This window comes from Clarias gariepinus, chromosome 15, assembly GCF_024256425.1.
Source record: "Clarias gariepinus isolate MV-2021 ecotype Netherlands chromosome 15, CGAR_prim_01v2, whole genome shotgun sequence".
Lineage (NCBI taxonomy): Eukaryota > Metazoa > Chordata > Actinopteri > Siluriformes > Clariidae > Clarias > Clarias gariepinus.
Genome location: NC_071114.1, coordinates 28912661 through 28933357, shown reverse-complemented (window position 1 = coordinate 28933357; position 20697 = coordinate 28912661). Strand labels below are relative to the sequence as shown.

General features: G+C 43.9%; 1 protein-coding gene across 1 annotated transcript in view; it reads left to right on the top strand.

Moving 5' to 3' along the window:
* Positions 1 to 20697, top strand: part of LOC128542983 (trichohyalin) — a 186307-nt gene that overhangs the window by 151196 nt on the left and 14414 nt on the right. The window contains exons 19-30 of the mRNA XM_053513234.1: positions 820 to 987; positions 4471 to 4692; positions 4924 to 5154; positions 6261 to 6491; positions 7410 to 7532; positions 9255 to 9360; positions 11390 to 11547; positions 11950 to 12196; positions 13105 to 13294; positions 16686 to 16839; positions 18023 to 18190; positions 19750 to 19833. Of these exons, the coding sequence (XP_053369209.1) occupies positions 820 to 987; positions 4471 to 4692; positions 4924 to 5154; positions 6261 to 6491; positions 7410 to 7532; positions 9255 to 9360; positions 11390 to 11547; positions 11950 to 12196; positions 13105 to 13294; positions 16686 to 16839; positions 18023 to 18190; positions 19750 to 19833 (2082 nt within the window). The remainder of the gene's footprint in view (positions 1 to 819; positions 988 to 4470; positions 4693 to 4923; positions 5155 to 6260; positions 6492 to 7409; positions 7533 to 9254; positions 9361 to 11389; positions 11548 to 11949; positions 12197 to 13104; positions 13295 to 16685; positions 16840 to 18022; positions 18191 to 19749; positions 19834 to 20697) is intronic.

The window sequence follows — 20697 nt, the reverse complement described above, 5'->3', positions numbered from 1 at the left end:
GCGCTGAGACGCCTATAGCTCCTCCTCGATGGGTGAAGGGTGAGTAGGTGGTTAGTATTTTATTGCACCGGATTGGGTTTAGCAGTGGATTTAGTATTTATTTAATAGTTTAGTGCACAGGGTGGATTTATTATTTATTAGCTGTCAGGGGTAGCTCAGTGGTTAAGGCGTTGGACTGCAGTTCAGAAGGTCCCAGGTTCAAACCCCACAACCACCAAGTTACCACTATTGGGCCCTTGAGCGAGGCCTTTAACCCTCAACTTCTCAGATGTTTAATGAGATAAAAATATAAGTCGCTCTGGATAAGGGCATCTTCAAAATGCCTGAATGTAAATTAGAGCGAATTATTTTGTAGTTCAGTGCACAGGATGGATGTAATATCTATCAGAGTCCCCGGCTTATAAACATTCAAGTTACGAACGGACCATAATTTTACTTCCTGTTCAAGTTCGGTCCGACTTATAGATGTGTTCCTGGAAGGGAACTCGTTCATAAGTCAGGGACTACCTGTAACTATTACAGCAGACTATTTATTAGTTTACCTAGATTTTATTAGATTCTATGATCCATTATGAAGAGGTATAATGATGTGAAAAAACAAATCACCATCAAGTCTGTGACCACATTTCAAAATTCTGAGCATGATTGACATTTTTTGACACCTAGGATTTATTTTATTTGATCCTATATATGTGGATTTATTTATTTATTTATCTTTTTTGTCCTGCTTTAAGTTGATTGCTTTTTGCTCGTTTGTGTCATACAGAAACAGCAGATCCTTGAAGCTTGTGTGTGTGTGTGTGCGATGTTTGTCTGCAGCTCGCAGGCCAGGTTCAGGAGGTAAAGACTAAAGCTGAGGAGGTCACGACCCTGGAGGAGGAAGTGAGAAGGTTACAGACGCTCCTGACTCGGAGGGAGGAGACACTCGAGGAGGAAAAACGCAAAAGCCTTCAGCTCCAGTTAGAAAAGGACGATCTTCACACACAGGTCAGGGCACAGATATCGGCTCCTTTCCTGTTTCAGATCAGGCTGGTCTTGTTCTCAGCGTTCTGGATGCTGCACTATGTTTGTTGTGCGTCAAATATTACCTTCTGGTGTGTTGAAACTGCATTAAAAGTAAGCCTTGTGCACCTTAAATTTCATGTAAACAAGTGCATTACTTTAATCTTTTACAGATTTCTTATTTACATCCTGAACCTCAGTGTCCATGCTAAACATTTATACACGATAAGACCGTGTTAAAACAGTAGACTTGTTTAGAGGGAGAATAAGGATTGTTTGTGTGTGTATAGATGTGTATAACCGGAGTGTGTTTACAGTAGAGCCGCTCTCCCAGGAGCAGACCACCGCGTGTAGCGCGCATCAGCAGCCGCAAAGCCGTGGAATTCCAAATTAGCCTCATTTAATTAGCCTGTGGTTTCGGTTCCTCCATTAATTTTAATCTGGTTCTGCACCTTGATTGGTTCACGATGTAGCGCTTTTTTTATTTTTATTAGGGAAGATTGATTTAATCTCATCGATTTTGTATCTTTATTAAATCTAAACAATGGACCCCTCGTTCAGAGCAGGGTTATTTTTTATAATTAATGACTTTAAGGTGTGTGTGTGGGTGTGTGTGTGTGTGGTGGGGTGAGTTTAGTTAAGGTATGTAAATTGCTAGTATTTGCAAATGTGGGACAGAGTGTTACGGTAAGAAGGTGGTGTATGCAGTGCCATGAAAAAGTATTTGCGCCCTTCCTGAAGTTTTGTGATTTAGATCATCAGGCAAATTTGAATATTACACAAACATAACCCGAGTAAATACAAAATGCAGTTTTTAAATGATGATTTCATTTATTAATGGGAGAAAAAAAAGGCTTTCCAAACATGCCTGTCCCTCTTTGAAAAAGTAATTGCCCCCTAAACCTAATAACTGCTGTTGTCGTTCTCGGCGGCAACAACTGCAGTCAAGCGTTTGAGATAACTAGCAACAAGTCTTTAACATCGCTGTGGAGGAATTTTGGCCCGCTCTTCTGTGCAGAATTGTTTTTGGTTCGAGTATGAAGGGCCTGTTTATGATCATCTTCAAATATACAGTATATATAAATATATTCCTGACATATTGCAAGCTAAAAGCAAAAGGATGTTATTCTTTCTTTTTTTTTCTTTTAACAGATAAAATTTTTTCTTATTTAAATTCAGAAACTGGATCTGAGTTCATTAGAAAATACCAGATTCTTTAAAACAGAAAACACAGGCAGAAATATCTGCAGTATTCATATCATTATCGTTATTAAAAAACACTCTTTCTGCCTGCTCCGGAGGGAGGAGTGTGTTTGTGCTTTTGTGTGTCTTTGGTCGGTTACAGCATTATGTCGAGAGGATGAGCGAGAGACGTGTTTATCTGAAAGGGCACGAAGAGGCCGCGCACGTGTCGAGCAGCTGAACGGAAGAAAAAGAAAAATAAAGAAATACATAAAAAACACACGAAGTCGACCTGTTCAACACTTGCGGAGCCGCTCGCAGCTCTTTTCCTTTAGTTTGATAACTCAGGTCGTCCACAAGAGTGTCCCCGTTACCGTCTCTGCGTTTATACCGTCCTTTCCCTTTTACGCACACATTCACATCTATGTGCGCACACACACGCAAACACACACACACCTTCTCGCCTTGTCAGGACGAAAACGATATTAGAAACAAAATGAGATTTGAAATTTTTATGTTTGACAAGCGACTTGATGAAGGGGTTTCATTGCACGGGTTTTGATCCATGGACATTTTATGCTAATGACACCGCCGGCCCAGTTTGGAAATTAATCAGTGGTGAGAGATAGAGGGAGAGAAAGAGGGAGAGAGGGAGAGAGAGAGGTCCTTAAACAATTTCTTTGCTCTCACTCTCTCTCTCTCAGCTGCTGAAACTCATCAGAAATAGCCATGGGGTGTTGTCTGTCCGTCTGATGAGGTTGGGAGAGAAATAGGGGAGTTAGAAAATTACGCTGCAGCTTAGCACTGATTGATGCGCTAATGTATGCAGCCATGAGTGTAATATTGATTAGACTCTCCGTCAGTCTGTCTCTCTCTCTTTCTCTTTCTCTCTCTCTTTCTCTCTCTATCGCTTTCATCCTCAGGGAGACGTCGTCTCTCCTCATCTCTGCTTATTCTCCAGCCTCTTATTCCATTTATTCTGTGTTTCTGCTCCCTGCCCTTCTCTTCATTTCTTTTTATTTCAACACACACACTCACACACACACACACGTCGTCCTCTCACCGTCGGCCCTGAGAGACATCGCTGCAGCCGAGTCACTAATGGAGTCATTATCGGATTTCACTCTCTTAAAACAACACAATTAGTGCAGCGCTCTTAATGACGCTGGCGAGGTAAATGCAGACCAATCTGACCCTCCCTCTCCGTCTCTCTCTCTCTCTCTGTCTCTCCCTCTATCTCTCTCTCCCTCTCTCTCTCTCTCTCTCTCTCTCTCTGTCTCTGCCGGGTGTGTTTTTGTATGTTTTGAGCGAGCTGGTGTGATATATTACTTTTCCTCAACTGTTCTACTGCTTCTTATTTTTGTAACGCATCATAAGCAGGAGGGGAAAAAAAAAATTATAATATTATCCCATCTGGCATATTACACTCCGGAGTCTAATAATCCAACGCCGAGCCGCTGTCATTAAAATGCCACAGGAGCGCGCCTCGGAGCGAGCAAGACTCGCCACTCTCGCGCTTATCTGCAGCCGTTGATTACACACGAACGTTTTTTCCGTCAATCGGAACAAATTTCATTTCGACTCCAGACGGCGAATAAACACGCCGCTATCTCCGTTCCTGTAGCACTATCCTAAATTAATTTGTGCAAACGTGTACATGGGAAGAAAAAAAAAACTGGACGTTAATGCCGTTGCCGACTGTCAGTTTTGGGTGATCGGCAATGAAATATGAGCACAGGATCAACATGTGGCGGACGTCCTTACAGCATGTCTGTTTACTAACAGTGCTCAGTGCTCTACTAGTGTGTTAGTCGTCACTCAGAGCTTTCTTAAATCTTGAGGAGGGGATTTCGTAAAAGTAGCAGAATTCACATCGAGGTGGATCCGATTTAGAGGCGGGGCTTCTCCGGTTTTGTGATGTCACTGAATGAATCTTGGTTAAGATTAGAGGGTGACATGGACCCGCGCACAGATGGCGCAGATGGTGGTTGTCATGGCAACTAATATAACTTTAACTAGTTGTTAAATCAAGACCCTGAGTAAAAGTACTGTAGAAGTACACTTGAGGAAAAGTAAACAAAAACAAAGTAGTCACCTTCAAGGATTTTTTATAGTAAACCCTCAAACCACAAGGAGAAACATAGTTAGTTAGGAGTATAGGATGTACTCAGGATGTAGTGGAGTAAAAGTGTAAAAGTATTCTCTAATAAGTCTACTTAAATGAAATGCAGATACGTGAAAGATGTTCTTAACTCTTAAGGTACTTTCCATCTCTGGTTGTTTCAGTGCGAGAGCCAGCGGGGGGCGCTGTGCCAACTCCGTGCCGAGGTACAGAAGGGTCAGCAGGAGGCGCAGGGCCGTACGGAGAGCCAGGAGAAGGAGGTGCAGGGGTTGAGGAGCGAGCTGCGGGAGGAGCGGAGTCGCCTGCTTCAGCACGGAGCCGACCTGGAGCGCCTGCAGCGAGAGATAGAGTCGGCGCGGAGGCAGCAGAGAGACGCAGAGGACGAGGTCGAACCTCTTACACGAGAGCTACACGTTCGTTCTTACTGTAGATACACGCGTTCTGATTCGTAAACTCATTACACGTCACGACAACCCTGTGTGCATTGATTAAGGGGTGCCAATACATTGCGCTGTTTTTTTTTTTTGTTACCTGATTAAAAAGCTACAGTGCTAACAGGAATTCTTCTGTTAGATCCTTACTGAGAAGTGTGTATGTGTGTGTTGTTGTGTCCCCAGGTCTCCCGTAAGGAAGCAGCTCTCCGCTCTCAGGACTCAGAGCTGACTCAGCTGAAGGCGGATCTACTGGAGGCTAGCAGCGCAGCGGCGGACGCGGAGGCCCGGGCGCGGCCCCTCAGCGAGTCGGCGCAGATTTACAAGCAGAAATACCAGACGTGTGTGAGCAAGATGGCAGAGCTGGAACGCGCGCTGCAGAGCCGCGAGGACGACCGCAGGCAGAGCACCGCTCAGGTCTGACCAGAGTCTCCGAGTCGCTCAAGTCAAAGTTTTCAAAAAGAAGCAGAAGAATCTGAAGTCGCAGGCTGGAAGAGTTTATTAATATTTGTTTAAATAGGATTCACAGCAAAAGTGTAAAAAAAAACAAAAAAAACAAATGAAAAACAAATTAAAAGTGGGAAAAATTGTTCTCTTTGTATTAAAGCGAATTAGATTATAGATGCTAATTAAACCCGGTTTGCCACATATTTATTCCGCATATTAAAACCGTAATCGTTTATATTTCTGCTCTGTTTATCCACCACCGCTTTATATATTCGGATAAAATCAATTAACCGAGTTCATTAAAATTTATTTATATCTCATTAAAAACTCTAATTCTAATCCCCCACAAAGCTCTCGGCTACGCGATAAGAACGCCAGCATATTCAGTGAAGTTTAAATGTTAGGATGTAATGTTGTGTTACTGTGCTGTGAAAAAGTATTTGTCCCCCTGCCTGATTGATTCAAACAATTAAGATCGTCAAGCTAAATTTAATGTTACTCTAAACCAGAGTAAATACAAATGCAGGTTTTAAATGATGATTTTGTTTATTAATGAAAAAAAAGAAATGCTCTCCAAACATGCCTGGCTCCATGTGAAAAAGTAATTGCCCCCTAAACCTAATAACTGACTGTGATAACTAGCAACTGAGTCTCTCACATCGCTGCGGAGGAATTTTGGCCCGCTCTACTTTGCAAGAATTGTTTTAATTCAGCCACATTGGAGGGATTTTGAGCAGGAACGGCCAAAGTCTGGACATTGACTAGTCCACTCCAAAACCTTTTTTTTTTAGCCATTCAGAGGTTCATGATCTGAATCGTTGAAAGATCAGTTCAGTCTATAGAACACGTACAACTTTACACAATAAATAGGACAAATATTCATTAAAGTGGCAAGTGATAAACTTATTATCTTGGCCTTGCACGTCTATCTATTAAAAAAAATGATAAGAACAACCGTCTTTACGCTTCAGTGTTGTGATCTGTACCGTGAGAGAGCTGACCATTAAACCGGTGGTGTTTTAGATGTGTGTGTTTGTGTGTGTGTGTGTGTGTACGCTTTATTTAAATGCGATCAGGTGTTAGAGCGAGAGGAGCAGGTGGCGCGTCTGCAGACGGAGGTCGCGGCTCTGCGGCGTGACGTGGAGGCCCGCTGCGTTCAGCTGGAGAGCGGAGACGAAGCCCTGACCGTCCTGAGCCGACGACTGAGAGAGGCGCAGAGGGAGCTGGAGATAAGCCACGCCCACGCGCAGGAGCGCGATCTGGTGATGGACACGCTCCGAGACAACGTGGCCGTCCTGCGCAGTCAGGTCAGAGTCCGTCCTACGGTGTAGATGAATGAAGACATGATGTTCGGAGTCTGAACGTTACACTTCAGATCGAAACTCGAACCTGACTTGTACAGGCAGCGTTTCCTCAGAAATCACTCAACTTTAATCAGTTCATCTTTTTTCTCTCTCTACTGGTGTCTTTCTGTCCCTCTTCTTCCTCTTCTTACTTTCTCTCTGCTTGTTTTCCCCTTTCATGTCTCTCTCTCATTTTATTCCTCTTTTCTTCTTTTTTCTATTAATATTTGTCTCTGTCTCCCCCCTCTTTCTGCTTTTCCCCCTCCCTCTTTCTTTTTCTGTCTTTTTCTTGCCCTCATTCTTTCTCTCTCTCTCTGTTACGTATAACTTTTTTTCTTTTCTTTTTCTTTTTTCCCCTTCCCCTCTTTTTCTCCCCTGTCTTAACCCTTCTCTTGGTCTTTTTCTTGCTATCTCTCTGTCATTCCCTTTTTCTCTCTCTCTCTTTGTTGCTCTTCGTCTCTTCTTCTTTCTATCTCTCTCTCTCTCTATTTTTGTCTTTCCCACAAACATTTGTTTCCCCTCAGAAACAAATCAAAGTTCTCTGAATCTTGAATCTTGAAATGAAACCCTCTTTCTGACTTTTCCTTTCTCTTTCTTCACTTTCCCCTCTCATCTGTCTTACCTTTCTTGGTCTCTCTTTTTTGCCTTCATTCTTTTACTCTCTCTCTCTCTCTCTCTCTCTCTCAGTTGCCTCTTTAGTCTTTCTTCCTGTCTCACTTGCTGTCTCTTTTGATCTCTTTACCATCATTTCCCTCTTTCTCTGTCTCACTCTCTCTCACTTTCCCTCTGTCTGTTTACTCGTTTCCTGTCTCTCTGTCTCTCTGTCTGATATCTGAGCGGTTTATGTAGTGACCCGTTGTGTCTCTGTGCTTGTGTGTCCAGGTGGAGGAGAGGGACGAGTGTGTGCTGAAGCTCCAGTCTGATTTCTCTCTCTACAGAGCCACTCACACACACTCCGAGTCGGACTACCAGTCCCAAGTCTGTCGCATCCACGAGCTGGAACAGGTGACTCCCTCACCCCAAGCGCGTCTCCGCCCTCCCGTCCCGTCCCCTCCCGTCTCGTCCCGTCGCGGTGTGACTGATGGCGTGTTGTGTCAGCGTGCTCCATCTTTAATGGACTGTAGTTCAGCGATCCGTCAGGCTGTCGCATCGGGTGAAGCGCCGACGTCTGACTGTAGCCGCAGCCCGGCGTTAGCATCGGCGTGATTTAGCGCCCGCTCCCGCCGCCGGCCGCTGATTGATTACCCTCCGGCCGTACCGAGCGCGCCCGCCGTCCCCGCCAACCTTTTAGTGGCATTTTACACACACTCACGGCCGCTCATTTGGCTATTTATACATCTGTAAGTGGCCATGAAATATAGATTTGTCCTGACGCGTGTCAGGCGCCGAGCTGCCGCGCGTGACACCTCGTTATTTTAATGTGTGTGTGTGTGTGTGTGGGGGGGGGGGGGGGGGGGGGGGTTCACGTCAACCTCTGCCACTAACACGTCTGACGTCCATTTTCCTTCTTCTTTCTCTTTTCTTTTAAACCCCAACAATTTTATTCAAAGTAGTGTACTGCTGTTTTAATCTGCACGTGTCAAAAGTGACACACACACACACACACACACACACACACACACACACACACGGCCTCTCTGTCTCACACACACTTAAACGGTTTCTTTCTTTTCTTCTTTTTCTCTGTCTTTTTTTTTCCTCTTCTGTCTCATATGTGCATCATCTCTCTCTTTTCCCTGTTCCCTGTTCCCTCTCTCTCTCCCTCTCCCTCTCTCTCTCTCTCTCTCTCTCCCTCTCCCTCTCTCTTTCCCTCCCTCTCTCTCTCTCTCTCTCTCTCCCTCCCTCTCTCTCTCCCTCTCCCTCTCTCTTTCTCTCCCTCTCTCTCTCTCTCTCTCTCTTTCCCTCTCTCTCTCTCTCTCTCTCTCTCTCTCCCTCTCTCTCTCTCTCTCTCTCTCTCCTTACAATCACTTTTTCTTTCTAAGTCACTTGAAGTCGTCTTTATCCATGTTGTCTCTCTTTTGTCCCACCCTCTCTTCTTGGTTTCTGTCCTTTATCTGTCTTTCCTACTTTCTCTCTCTTGTAAGTTTTAAGTGCCTTTTATTTTGAATATTTATAACATGTCTATTTTATTGAAACATAAAGCATTAAATAAATAAATATTTAGTCACTCAAGTCTCTCTCTCTGTCCATTTTTTCCTTTGTGTCTGTCTTCTTTTTCTTTTCTTTTCTCTCTCTTCCCCTATTTTTTGTCACTATTTTTTTCTGTCTAGATCCCACAGCCTCTCTATCTCTCTGTGTGTGTGTTACTCTAACTTTAGTTTTTTCCTCTGTTTTGTTTTCTCTCTTCTCCCCCATCTCACCGTCTCTCTCTCTCTCTCTCTCTCTCTCTCTGTCTCCCTACATGTGTTAGACAGTAGATGGCACACCTGGACTTTCTGGTCTTGTCATGTGATTGGAGGTGACACCTGTCAGGTAGTCAGGTGTGTGTGTGTGTGTGTGTGTGTGTGTGTGTGTGTGTGTGTGTGTGTGTGTGTGTGTACACACCGGACACTCAGTGAGAGGAGAGTGGTGGTGGAGAGTTGGCCCGAGGGCAGTGATAGGGGTTCCCCTGCTCTCGTGCCTCCATCTTCTCTGTGCTTCCTCTGAGGCATGGGGACCGTATGTGACGTGTGTGTGTGTGTGTGTGTGTGTGTGTGTGTGTGTGTGTGTGTGTGTGTGTGTGTGTAGGCGCTGTCCCAGGCCCTGGAGCGCTCCGGAACCTGTCACTCAGAGCTGGAGAAGTTCAGAGAGGAAGCCCAGGCGCAGAAGCAGCTGAGAGACGGCAGCCTGGCTGGTGAGTGCAGCTTCCTGCCCTCCGTCCGCCCTCCGTCTGCTCTCCGTCTGCTCTCCGTCTGCTCTCCGTCTGCTCTCTGTCTGCGTCCCTCCCTCATCAACGACACTCACGTGGGCGTGGCCAAGGAGCCTACATTGTTTACCCCCTGGGGAAGCCCTAAAGGTGCTGTGTGTGTGTGTGTGTGTGTGTGTGTGTGTGTGTGTGTGTGTGTGTGTTTGTTGAGGACAGGTAGAGGCAGGTACAGTAGACAGCCTCAGCCTTTTGTTGACTTTCTGCCTGTTTTTATTTGTATAATTATTTATTCTTTATGTGACATATTAGTATATTTTCCTCTTAGTTTGTCTTTTCCTTTGTCTCTCTCTGTCTCATGTTGTCTTTTTCTGCTGCTTTCCTTCTGTCACTCTCTCACACTGAAGCTGTCTGTTTCTCTGTCTCACTCTATATGTATTTAGGTCTCTGTATCTCTCTTTCTCACTGTCTGTCTGTCTGTCTGTCTGTCTGTCTGTCTGTCTGTCTGTCTGTCTCTATCTTTTTGTCCATCTGTCACACAGATTTTTTCTGTCTGTTCATCTCTCCCTCTCAAGATTCAGGGTTCGGCCTCCGAGTGGCGCAGTGGTAAAGCGCTCGCCCTAACATCCGGAGATCCCCATGGTTCGATCCCCGGGTGATGCTGTAACCTCTCACAGCCGGAGGTCTAGAGAGAGCTGATTGGCCGAGCTCTCTCAGGGGGGAGGGATGAGAGGTACTCGCGCTCCCGCATTAATCACGGCTCTACAGCCAATCAGGGGCGTCTGTGAGCTTATGCAGGCGGAAGGAGCGGCTAGCGCTGTCCTCCGAGTGTGTTACTCCGCCCGTAACGGTGCGTGAGCGAGCAGTTCAGAAAGATGTGGTCGGCTGGCGTCACGCGGTTCGGAGGAAACACGTGATAGTCTTCGCCCTCCCAGCTGAGTGTTAGCAGTAGCCTTAATGTGGGAGCCCCCTAGTGATGGGGAGGAATTGGCCACGACTAAATTAGGGAGAAAATCTGGGGGGAAATAAAAAAAAAAAAAAAAGTTTTCAGAGGTGTTTTTTTTTTTTTTGACATGACAAATATTTACATTTGTAAATATTTTGCCAAAGCTCAGAGATAATTGACAGTAGACAGAGCAAAAAAAAAAAAAAACAGTATAGAAAGAGTAACAGTAAATAAATGTATGATTAAATAAAGGAGTCCAGACATAGATACAGTGACTCATCTAAACATTATTAAAATAAAGCATATATACATACTGTATATGTACATAATAATAATAATAACAACACTTATCAGTGTGTGTGTGTGAGATATGGTGTGGTCTCTCTCTGTCTCACTGTCAGTTTCTGCATTTGTCTCTGACTCTATTTACCTGTCGCTCTCTGTCCTTGTCCCTCTCTCTCTCTCTCTTTTTCTCTCTTTAAATATTTTATAGTCTGTGTTTATCCCTGTCCGTTTTGTCTCAGTTTATTTCTTTGTCTATCTCTTTATCTGTCTGCGTCACTCTTTGTCGTCTTCTGTCTGTCTCCATCTGTCTCTCTCTTTCTCTCTCTTTCTCGCTGTCTCTCCTTTCTTCTCATTTTATCTCACTTTCTCGCTCCTGAAGCACATCAGACAGAAAAGTTTCCTCGCCACCAGAACACTTTTTAAAACTGCAAAATATTCAGAGATGAAAATCCAGCCGTATCGATGGAGACGGGCGACTGGGCGAGACTGCACGAGCAGCGGTTTCTCCGTTCTCCCTCGGAGATCCAGAAGTGCCGAGCGCCCGCAGTCATGAGCAGAAATCAGTTTAGTTCCTGGAGTTTGTGACACGCGGGAGACACGGAGCCTGGACACGGCGGCGCTGAACCTCGCCGTCACTTTAGATCCTGCGTTACAGTCTGTTCCACTCGCAGAACAAGACTGCTCACAATCCTAATGATAAACAGCACAAACCGCACTGCCCTATGGGTTCACTTCTCTCAGTGTGTGTGTGTGTGTGTGTGTGTGTGTGTGTGTGTGTGTGTGTGTCAGAGATGCGGAGGCTGCAGGAGTTGATGAGGAAGCTCCAGGCTGATGCTGCGTGCGAGGCTCAGAGCAGACAGGCTGACGTGGACACTCTGGAGCTCAGAGTCACCGAACTGGAGGAACAACTAGAGGCAGCTCGAAGGCAGTGTGTACAGAAAGAGCAGGTACACACACACACACACACACACACACACACACACACAGTCATGCACACACTTGTATAGCGATAGCCTGCCCTGTAAGCAAGCACAGAGACTTAACAAGACTTGCTTTTCCTCTTGCTCTGTGTTTTTTTTTTCCTCCAAACACCACCTACGTGTTTTATTAACAAAAAATACTTTAATACTTCTATAGGTTATTAGTGTGTTTATAATAATAATAATAATAATAATAATAATAATCTATAACCAGAGGTGGGAGTTACCGGGGTTCATTTACTGTCTTTACTGCACTTAAGTTCATATTTCACGTATCTCTACTTTACTTTAGTTTAGTTTTATTAGAAGAGACTTTTTACTGTTACTCCGATCAAACGCGCAGCAAACATCTGTACCTTAACTTCATAGGCCGTGCAGAAGCGCGACGCGCTCCTGAGGCAGTCGGAGGCAGACCTGGTCCAGGCGCGGGAGAAGATCCGAGGCAAGGCGGCGGAGGCGGAGAGGCACATCGCCACCGCGCAGGCTCTACAGACGGACCTCCGGCAGGCCAAGAAAGAGAAGAGAGAGAAGGAGAACGAGTGCGGGAAGCTGCGCACACAGCTGCTGCAGATGCGCGAGGAGCTGAAGGAGACCCGGAGCGGCTGCAGAGACAACGGTGAGGAGACCAGACGTCTCTCACTGTCGTCATACACGTCACGCACATTCGTCATACACGTCACGCACTGTTAAAACACGTCACGCTTCATCATAATACACTTCACTCTCCGTCGTCATACTCGTCACGGTCTGTCAAAACGTCATGCTCCGTCATCATCCACATCACACACCGCCGTCATCCACGTCACACACCGCCGTCATACACGTCACGCTCCGCCGTCATACACGTCACGCTCCGCCGTCATCCACGTCACGCTCCGCCGTCATCCACGTCACGCTCCGCCGTCATCCACGTCACGCTCCGCCGTCATACTCGTCACGCTCCGTCGTCATCCCGCGTCTCTCCCTCTCTGCCTCTCACTGTTTCTGTCTCTCTAACTCTCTTTACAGAATTGTGCATGTTCATTTCTATTCCTCTGCCTGTTTCTGTCTGTCTCTCTGTCTATTTTTATATGTTTTTCTGTCTCTCTCTGTCATTTGGTCTCTTTTGCTTTCATCTCTTCCTTTTTAACACCCTCTCTGTCCGACCCTTCTTTTCCTTTCCTCCCTTTTGGTCTCTTTCACACATCTGTCTGTCTGTTTCTCATTGTTTTGTTTTCTCTCTGTCTGTTGAGAAATTCACAGACAGAGAGACGGTATGTCTCTTTTCCAGTGCGCTGTCTGAATATTTATTTTTCTCACTCTGTTTTGCTTTTTCTCTCTCTGCCTCCTCCTGTCTCTCTCTCCCTGTGTCTCTCTGTCTGTTCCACCCTGTGCATTTTTCTTCCCTTTCCCTTTGACTTATTGTCTGTCTCCTGTCCTGTTATTTTACCACTATGACTGTTCTTGTTTGTCCTTCTGGTCTGAAGACTTGAAAACATTTACAACGTGTGTGTGTGTGTGTGTGTGTGTGTGTTGTCCTTGCAGCACAGGAACAGGCTCGTCTTGAGGAGAAGGTGCTGCTTCTGGAAGGCGGGCATCAGCGGGCGCAGGAGCAGCTGGCAGAGCGGGTAGCCGAGGTGGTCCGGTCCGAGCAGACCCAGAGGAGGCTCACCGCCGAGCTCAGGAGAGTCCAGGAGAGACTGGAATCTCGCGAACAGGAGCTCCATGACTGCAGGTACACCTCACACACACACACACACACACACACACAGAGATCACTCTCATTCAGATGCTGATAAAATAAAGCTGATCTTCTACACAGTTTGTTTGTGAGATTTGATTTTTCCAGGGGCTGAAAATTAGGAGCTCAATCTATAAAGTTCACTGGTGGTCTGTCATCACCTGCTCATGCTTCAGAGAAATTACACACAGACACACACACACACACACACACACATACGTTCTGCCTCAGTTCACAGCCTCGAGATCAGATGTTTAAACAAACGCGAGACGACACGCAGCAGCGACTTTCTCAACATCTCAGTCGTTCGCCAAAGGTCACCCGTTCAGTCAGGCGTAGGAGCTGACGCTAAAGTGCCGCCGCCCGCCTGCCAATACGCATTACGGGGGATTTAGTAATTAAGCGATATGCTGAGGACTAAATTGGGTGTTTGTGGGCCGCGGGGACGCGGCGAGGTCCCTGCAGCCATGCGGATGGGGGATTCTAATTGCCTGGGATATTGATCATCCTGGCCAGGGTGGGCTCGGGAATCGCGCGGGAGATCGATTAGCTGTTACCGTGGTCGGTTTTGTCAATGAGACAGAGAGAAAGAGTTAAAGAGGAAGAGAGAGAGATAGAGAGGTGTATTAAAAAAAAAGCATGGCTTTAAGCTCGGTTTCTCACACTCAACAAATCGAAAAAGTGACAAAGCGGTTCATAATTATACCTACAGTACCTCACGTCCCTGAGCGCGGAGACACGTCTTTGTCTTAATCTCTATTTCTATTTTTAGCTAGATTGAAGTTCTTGTATGTTGCAGTTTGTCTGTTCAAATTAAAAAGACACATAAATATGATGTTAATGCGTCTTAACGAAAGGCAATTAGTAGATCACATGATACAATATACTGATGAAATTTCTGTACAGAAATACTACTTATGTAAGGTTTTACATCCGCACAAGTGCACTTTATGTCGTCTTTTTGTTTAGTCTCTAGCTAGTCTCGTTAAATTATGGTGTTAATTTGCTGGTTGTCTTAGCTCATTAGCTAGTTAAGTGTCTTAGCTAGTTTTGTTAAGTGTGCGAGAGAATAATGTATGAATAGAAATGTTCAGATTGTCCCTTTATTTATTTATTTTTATTTATTTTTTGGATAATTTTTCATGATTTAACATGAACAAACATACGACTAGGACCAGAGTAAAAATGTAATTTGGTTTTATTTTTATACAGGGCAAAAGAAGATATCGTAGCAGTTGCGGTTACGTTCCTAAAGTACTCTGAATTGTGAAAAAATTCTAATTTTGGATTTTCTTTAAAAAAAATAAAATGCCTGTTTTTATAGTTTAAACCCTAAATATCCTTCAAAAACATTAAAATTTCATTTAAAACTAGGCTTAATAATTTACCCTTAAAATACCCTTGCTTTGTGTTCTTTCTACAGTACTAAACAATTTATACAGCATTACATTTTATATGGAAATTTAGCTAAATTATAGATTAATATTCATGTTACAAAGCAAGTAAATTATATAGATTTTAAGTTTAGCGTTAAAACGCATAAAAAAAATTATACATTGCCACAGGTAAAGGCATGAATAAATTGCGGGGGATTTTTACAGTTTACATAAAATTGCAGGGGGTTTTAGCAAAAAATTATTACTTAGGAACACTGCGACTTAAAATAAGATTACAAGACGCTGAATATTAGACACGTTTATTTGTAATCAAATTTTACAACTAACTTTTAAGCAAAATAATTTATTCTTGTTCAGATAATTTTATAAATTTTTAGGAATTCATTTCTTAAAAGAAGCAAAATTTTCTGCCAATAGAACAAAAAAATTTCCCGCTTACAATTTTAGTAATCTCAGATTACTGTCACCTGTCGTCCAGAATCATAAACTCTGACCCTACAATTAGATATTACTGTATATCCAAATCACTAGTACAGAAGATGCATTTCAGTAGGATTGAAGTCAAATTTTAAACACTCAATTATTTAGTATTTTAATAGTAAACAATTAGTCTATTTAGTGTTACTGCATAATAACCATTTAGAATATTACACGTGTATGTGATTCAAGCTGTGACGCTAGACTAAAACAGGAACGCATTAAATTAAATGTGTTTTGTCCTAAATGTGACTAGTTCAAATCCCAAGTGATGCCTGGTCTCCCATAGCCAGGAGCCTAGAAAGAGCTGATTGGCCGAGCTCTCTTAGGGGGGAGGGAACGGAGAGTTACTCTAGGGCTCTCACATCAATCATGGCTCTACAGCCAATCATGGACGTCTGTGAGCCCACGCAAGCGGAAGGGGCGGATAGCGCTATCCTACGAGCAGATAAGATAAGTTGGGCTAATGGTGACACGTTTCCTCCGAGGCCTTCACACTCCCTGGGAGGTAGTCGTAGCCTTGATAGGGCACAGATAGGAATCTGCTGCGATTAAATCATCTGGAAAATACAGAGGAAAATGTTTTTTTTGTTTGTTTTTTTTTTTAAAAGAGAGACCCCATGTTTGGAAAAAGCCCATTGTGGATGAAGATGTGTAGATCCTTTATGAGCAAAACCACGGCAACAGTGGTGATGAATAAATCGAATCACTAATTAGAATTAGTAAGAATTAAGCTGTCTCAGGCAGGTACAGATTTACAAGTATTAAAAATGATAAAAAAGTGATGAGTACAGACTAGTATTTATAATAACGTCAGATAATTAGATGAAACAATCGTTTTTAGTAAGCGTGAACCTTTCGAGTGTCCATCCACATGAAAAGCAGAGCGTTAGGAAGTTACACGTCTGTAACACCTCTGTAACACAACTGTAAAACGTGTGAAGCGCAGTGATATTAGACGCCAGGCTCGTTTCCAGTTGCTGCTAAACGAGAGCGGTACGTCGGGGCTGTAATTGGATTAGCTGTTGCTTTCCGAGCCCTGGTGCTGGCTATGGGGGGGTTGGTGGGTAAGGAGCTCATCCTCCGCCCCATCTCTAATTAGCTTCAGGGATCGTTCATTCATTAAATGTTTAAGCTTGCCTTGTCTGATTTACAACCAACAAGGTTTTTTTGCGGCGCTCACCGTTTCTGCACGGCGTCGTGCTCCAATTAAGACCGATCGAGCTTCCCTGAGCCTGATTAAACAGCAGAGAGATAGAGAATTACAGCAAATTAGATGTTGTGAAGGAAGTGTGGAACTGTACCGTGATAAGCTTTTCGTGAAAGTACACCAGGTCTTCTTCTTTTTTTTTTTTTTTTAAACAGCACTCACTTCCTGCCTGTGGTCACACAGTGTTCTCTTATGTTTCCAGTCGACTAATCTCAGTCGTACTTTCAGTGGCTGGTTAATAAATCCTGTACGCGATGATAGACTGTAGAGGTACAGTGTGATACTCTACTTCCACCTGCAGGACCCAGATGGAGCAGGTGAAGCTGGAGGCTGGGAGCAGCAGGCAGGCACTGCTCAGCGCCCAGCAGGAGGCGCTACGGCTGCAGCAGGAGAACCAGGAGCTCCAGGAGGAGTTGAGTAGCAGCAAAGCAGGCGTTAAACACATGCAGGAGCAGGTAATCACATCCTCGGCCACCACAAAACATTCACTGATCTGAACAGCATTAAAGCTGCTGTAAGCAACCTAGCTGGATACTGTACATTTGCTTTATTCTGGTTATGAAACAGGAATACACAGTTTTATCCACCTATCCACCAACTGAAGAAAACTGTAGAACCTAAAACCCCAGGCAGAGACAAAGAGAACATGCACAATTCTGTAAAACTGACAGTAACCCAAGCTCAGGAGACTTATTTGGCTGGTTTTAAAAGTCACTTACAGCTGCTTTAATGGCGTAGCTCATCAGTTATCAGTCTCGCAACCCGTCTTCATCCCTGTACAACATCCAGAATAGTTCAACAGGTTCTCCTTAAAGTTCACTTCAGTTCAGTTTAATTTATATAGCGTTTTTAGCAGTGGTCACTGTCACAAAGCCGCTTTACAGAATAAAAAAAGAAATGATGGAAATGAGTTTGAAAAGTGTGAGGAAATGTATTTATATTATAATGATCAGATTGTCCCTGATGAGCGAGCCCAGGGTGACGGTGGCGAGGAAAAACTCCCTGAGATAGCAATAGAAAGAAACCTTAATAGGAACCAGACCTAACAGAAAACCCATCCTCATGTGGGTAAACTCAGTATGTTAGGAGGCTAGTATAACCACCTCAGTATAACAGGGGAGGTGTATAAGTTCATATTACGTAGATTATGTAGTTTAATTGAAAAATGGAATAATCCACCGGGTTCAATGAATCAGTCCGGGAGCACGATGATGGAAAATATCTGTCCTAATGGTAAATAATCCTAAAACTCCTCAATAAGACAGAGTTCACAGTCCGATACGGTGGAAAACAAACAAAATGGCGTCCGGGATTCCCCTCACGACTTAAAGGCGCAAAGACAACACTGTAACATTTCACATTTCATTGTGAGATTAATTTCCTTAGGCGTGATTACGGCTTTGGCTACATGATGGCAGTGTGGGGGAAAGGGGACAGAGGTTTAGTCAAGTGGATTGGTATGCTTTACATTGTATGTTTGTGTCCAAGGTGTATAAGACTCACTTTGTCGGACTTAAGAACGAATCATTTTTTGAACGTGGTCGTAGAACAGAGCTCGTTCGTAAGTCAAGGACGACCTGTATTCCGTGATATGTTCAGCCTTGAGGTGAACTGTATATGTGTGTGTGTGCGCACAAGCTGAAGGAACACTCTGCGACGGCTCAGTCTCTGCGTGTGGAGCTGGCACAGGAACAGGCCCGGCAGCAGGAACAGCTGGACTGGGTACAGAGGACACGTCAAAGAGAGGACAGTCTGGAGACTGAGCGAGATCAGTTCAGGACTGACCTGGAAACTGTCCGAAATCAGGTACACACTAACACTAACACACACACACACACACACTAGCACACATGCACATACTGACACTTTATATAAACATATACTGATTCGTGTTTAAATCTGTTATCATACACCTAATGTTTTATTTTATTTTATCTTGAATAATAATTCTCTCCCTTATTTAAAAGTGTAAGTACCAGTTGTTGACGGGGAAGAAAGTTCAAAGGTTAAAGCTTAAAATAATGTGCTAATCAGTGATATCATTTCAGGTTGAAGCCCATGCCCATGTCTGTCTGTGTGTCTTTCTGTACTGCAGAACTCTCTGTCTAGCTTATTAATACAAAGAAATCACATTCTGTAAGGGAATCGTGAAGCCGATTTGAAAAAGTTAACGTTTTAGTCTCCGCCGCATTCAATTCACTTATACCACTTCAGCGCAGTTTAGTAATCCTAGTAAAAATATTCAGTTTATATTTTCTAATTAATATCTCTTGGTGCAGGTGTTTGTTTACATTGAGCAAGTAGCGCATTAGTAGCCTTTCTGAATGTAAATTATTAAATCCAATAATTAACTCTTCATAACATCGTTATTTTGATCTCAGTTATGGTGCAGGTTTATAACTTCAGGCAGATATCTAAGTACTGCAAAAGTCTATCCAATTCCAATTCAAAGTCTATAAATTCTATCCAGGCAGTTTTTCGACATCCAGACAGAGACTTTTCCGAGACAGGTTTCGGGTCGTGCGATGTATGAAAGGTAAAGATATCATTGAGCGAGCGAGTTCAGACAAAACCTTTCGTTTATTTATATAGATAGTGACTTTTATTTGGCGATGAGTGGCAGTTCGTTATGAAAGTCTCAGTCATTGTGCTTATGCTTGCTGCAAAAAATGTTACCATAGCAACCACAATCAGTTCATTCTAGCATTAGTTAGGTTAGTTAGCCTAGCATACTGTCTGCACCCGCAGTACAAATGTGGTGCAGTGAAGCTCTGGACACAACAGCACCCCTAAATCAGGAGTAATGATGCAGTGATGTCCTTATGGACGTAAATCTGTGTTTATGGATGTTTATGAAATTCATCTGCATTAAAACATGCTTATAATCAGATATAGCAGACTTTTATTACTCTCTCTTTCTCTTTCTCACTGTATTATTTCAATTAGTCTCCCTCCAAATTTCCTCTTCAGTACATAGTAATTACTCCCGAACCTCTCAGGGAGCGATTTCGCTAAACGTGACCCGGGACCCGCACGGATCTCACGTCTCAGGAAGCCGAGCGCGCCGATCAGCCGACCGCTCATCTGAGCGCGACTTTAATCTAAATCTTTAATAGGTTTTAACAGATCTGATGCAGTTCCTTACTCAATTACAGATGAAGATTTATCTCCGTAATTTCACTTTAATATCCGTCACTCATACCAGACCGTATCTGGCATCTGACGCCGATCTGGCGTGTGAGCAAATCCTGCGTGCGCGAGCGTTAAAGAACGCACTGGTGCACGTGACAAGGACAGGAGACGCCCCACATGTGATTGTCACCTGTCTTTTTGTTGGTTGATTGTTTGTATGTGTGTGTGTGTAGCTGCAGGAGCATGTGTGTGAGTTACGCAGCGCCACCCTCAGGCTTCAGGAGAGAGACGCTCGCGTCGAGACTCTCGGCCAAGAGGTTCACGTCTGTTTACTTTTTAACCAATTAACCGACCTATGATACACTGTGTGTTCTGACTCCTTTCTTCAGAGCCTGTATTCAACTTTACAATAACAATTACTAATACTAGTACCACTAACACTACCACTATGTGTACTAGGGACGGGAATCACCGCTCACCTCCCGATACGATACGATACGATCACCATACCTCGGTGCTGATTCGATTAAAATTGCGATCCTATAAGTATCATAAGTTTCGATATCGAAGCGGGATATTTATAAAAGATAGGTCGGAGTGAAGTTTTCAGCACTCCCTGATTGAGTAGTTAGTTGCCTTAATGTGGGGGCTCCCTAGTGACAGTTGAAAATTAGTTACAACGAAATTAGGAAGAAAATGGGGGAAAATCACCAAAAGAAAAAATATATATATAAAATTAAACCAATAAGCTGCATTGTTACGCAGCAGCGTGTATCTCTTTCATCTGCCATAATAATTTTTTCTACACAAATTCACTCCTATCACATGGGATAAAGATCTGTAAATAGTTAACAGTGCGCCACCTGTAGGATTGTAAGTCACAAACTTCACATGGGTTGAGTGGCTGTGAGCACACGGGCGCGTTCTATCATGCGGTTTTCTACAAATTTGTGTTGGTGGTTTTTTCGAGACTGGTGTAAATGTGTGTAATGAGAAGGTTTGAGACTGATCTGGAGAAAAAGGCAGATCGGAGGCTTTTAAAACATTACGATTTTCGATAACGTAACGCCATAAAAATTAGTTTCTGTCGCGCCGCTCGGGAGTTTGTGTGCTCGGGACAGAATCGTTTATATCCGAGGCTGATCCGCCCCTCACCGGTCACGGCCAATCAAACTGAAAAA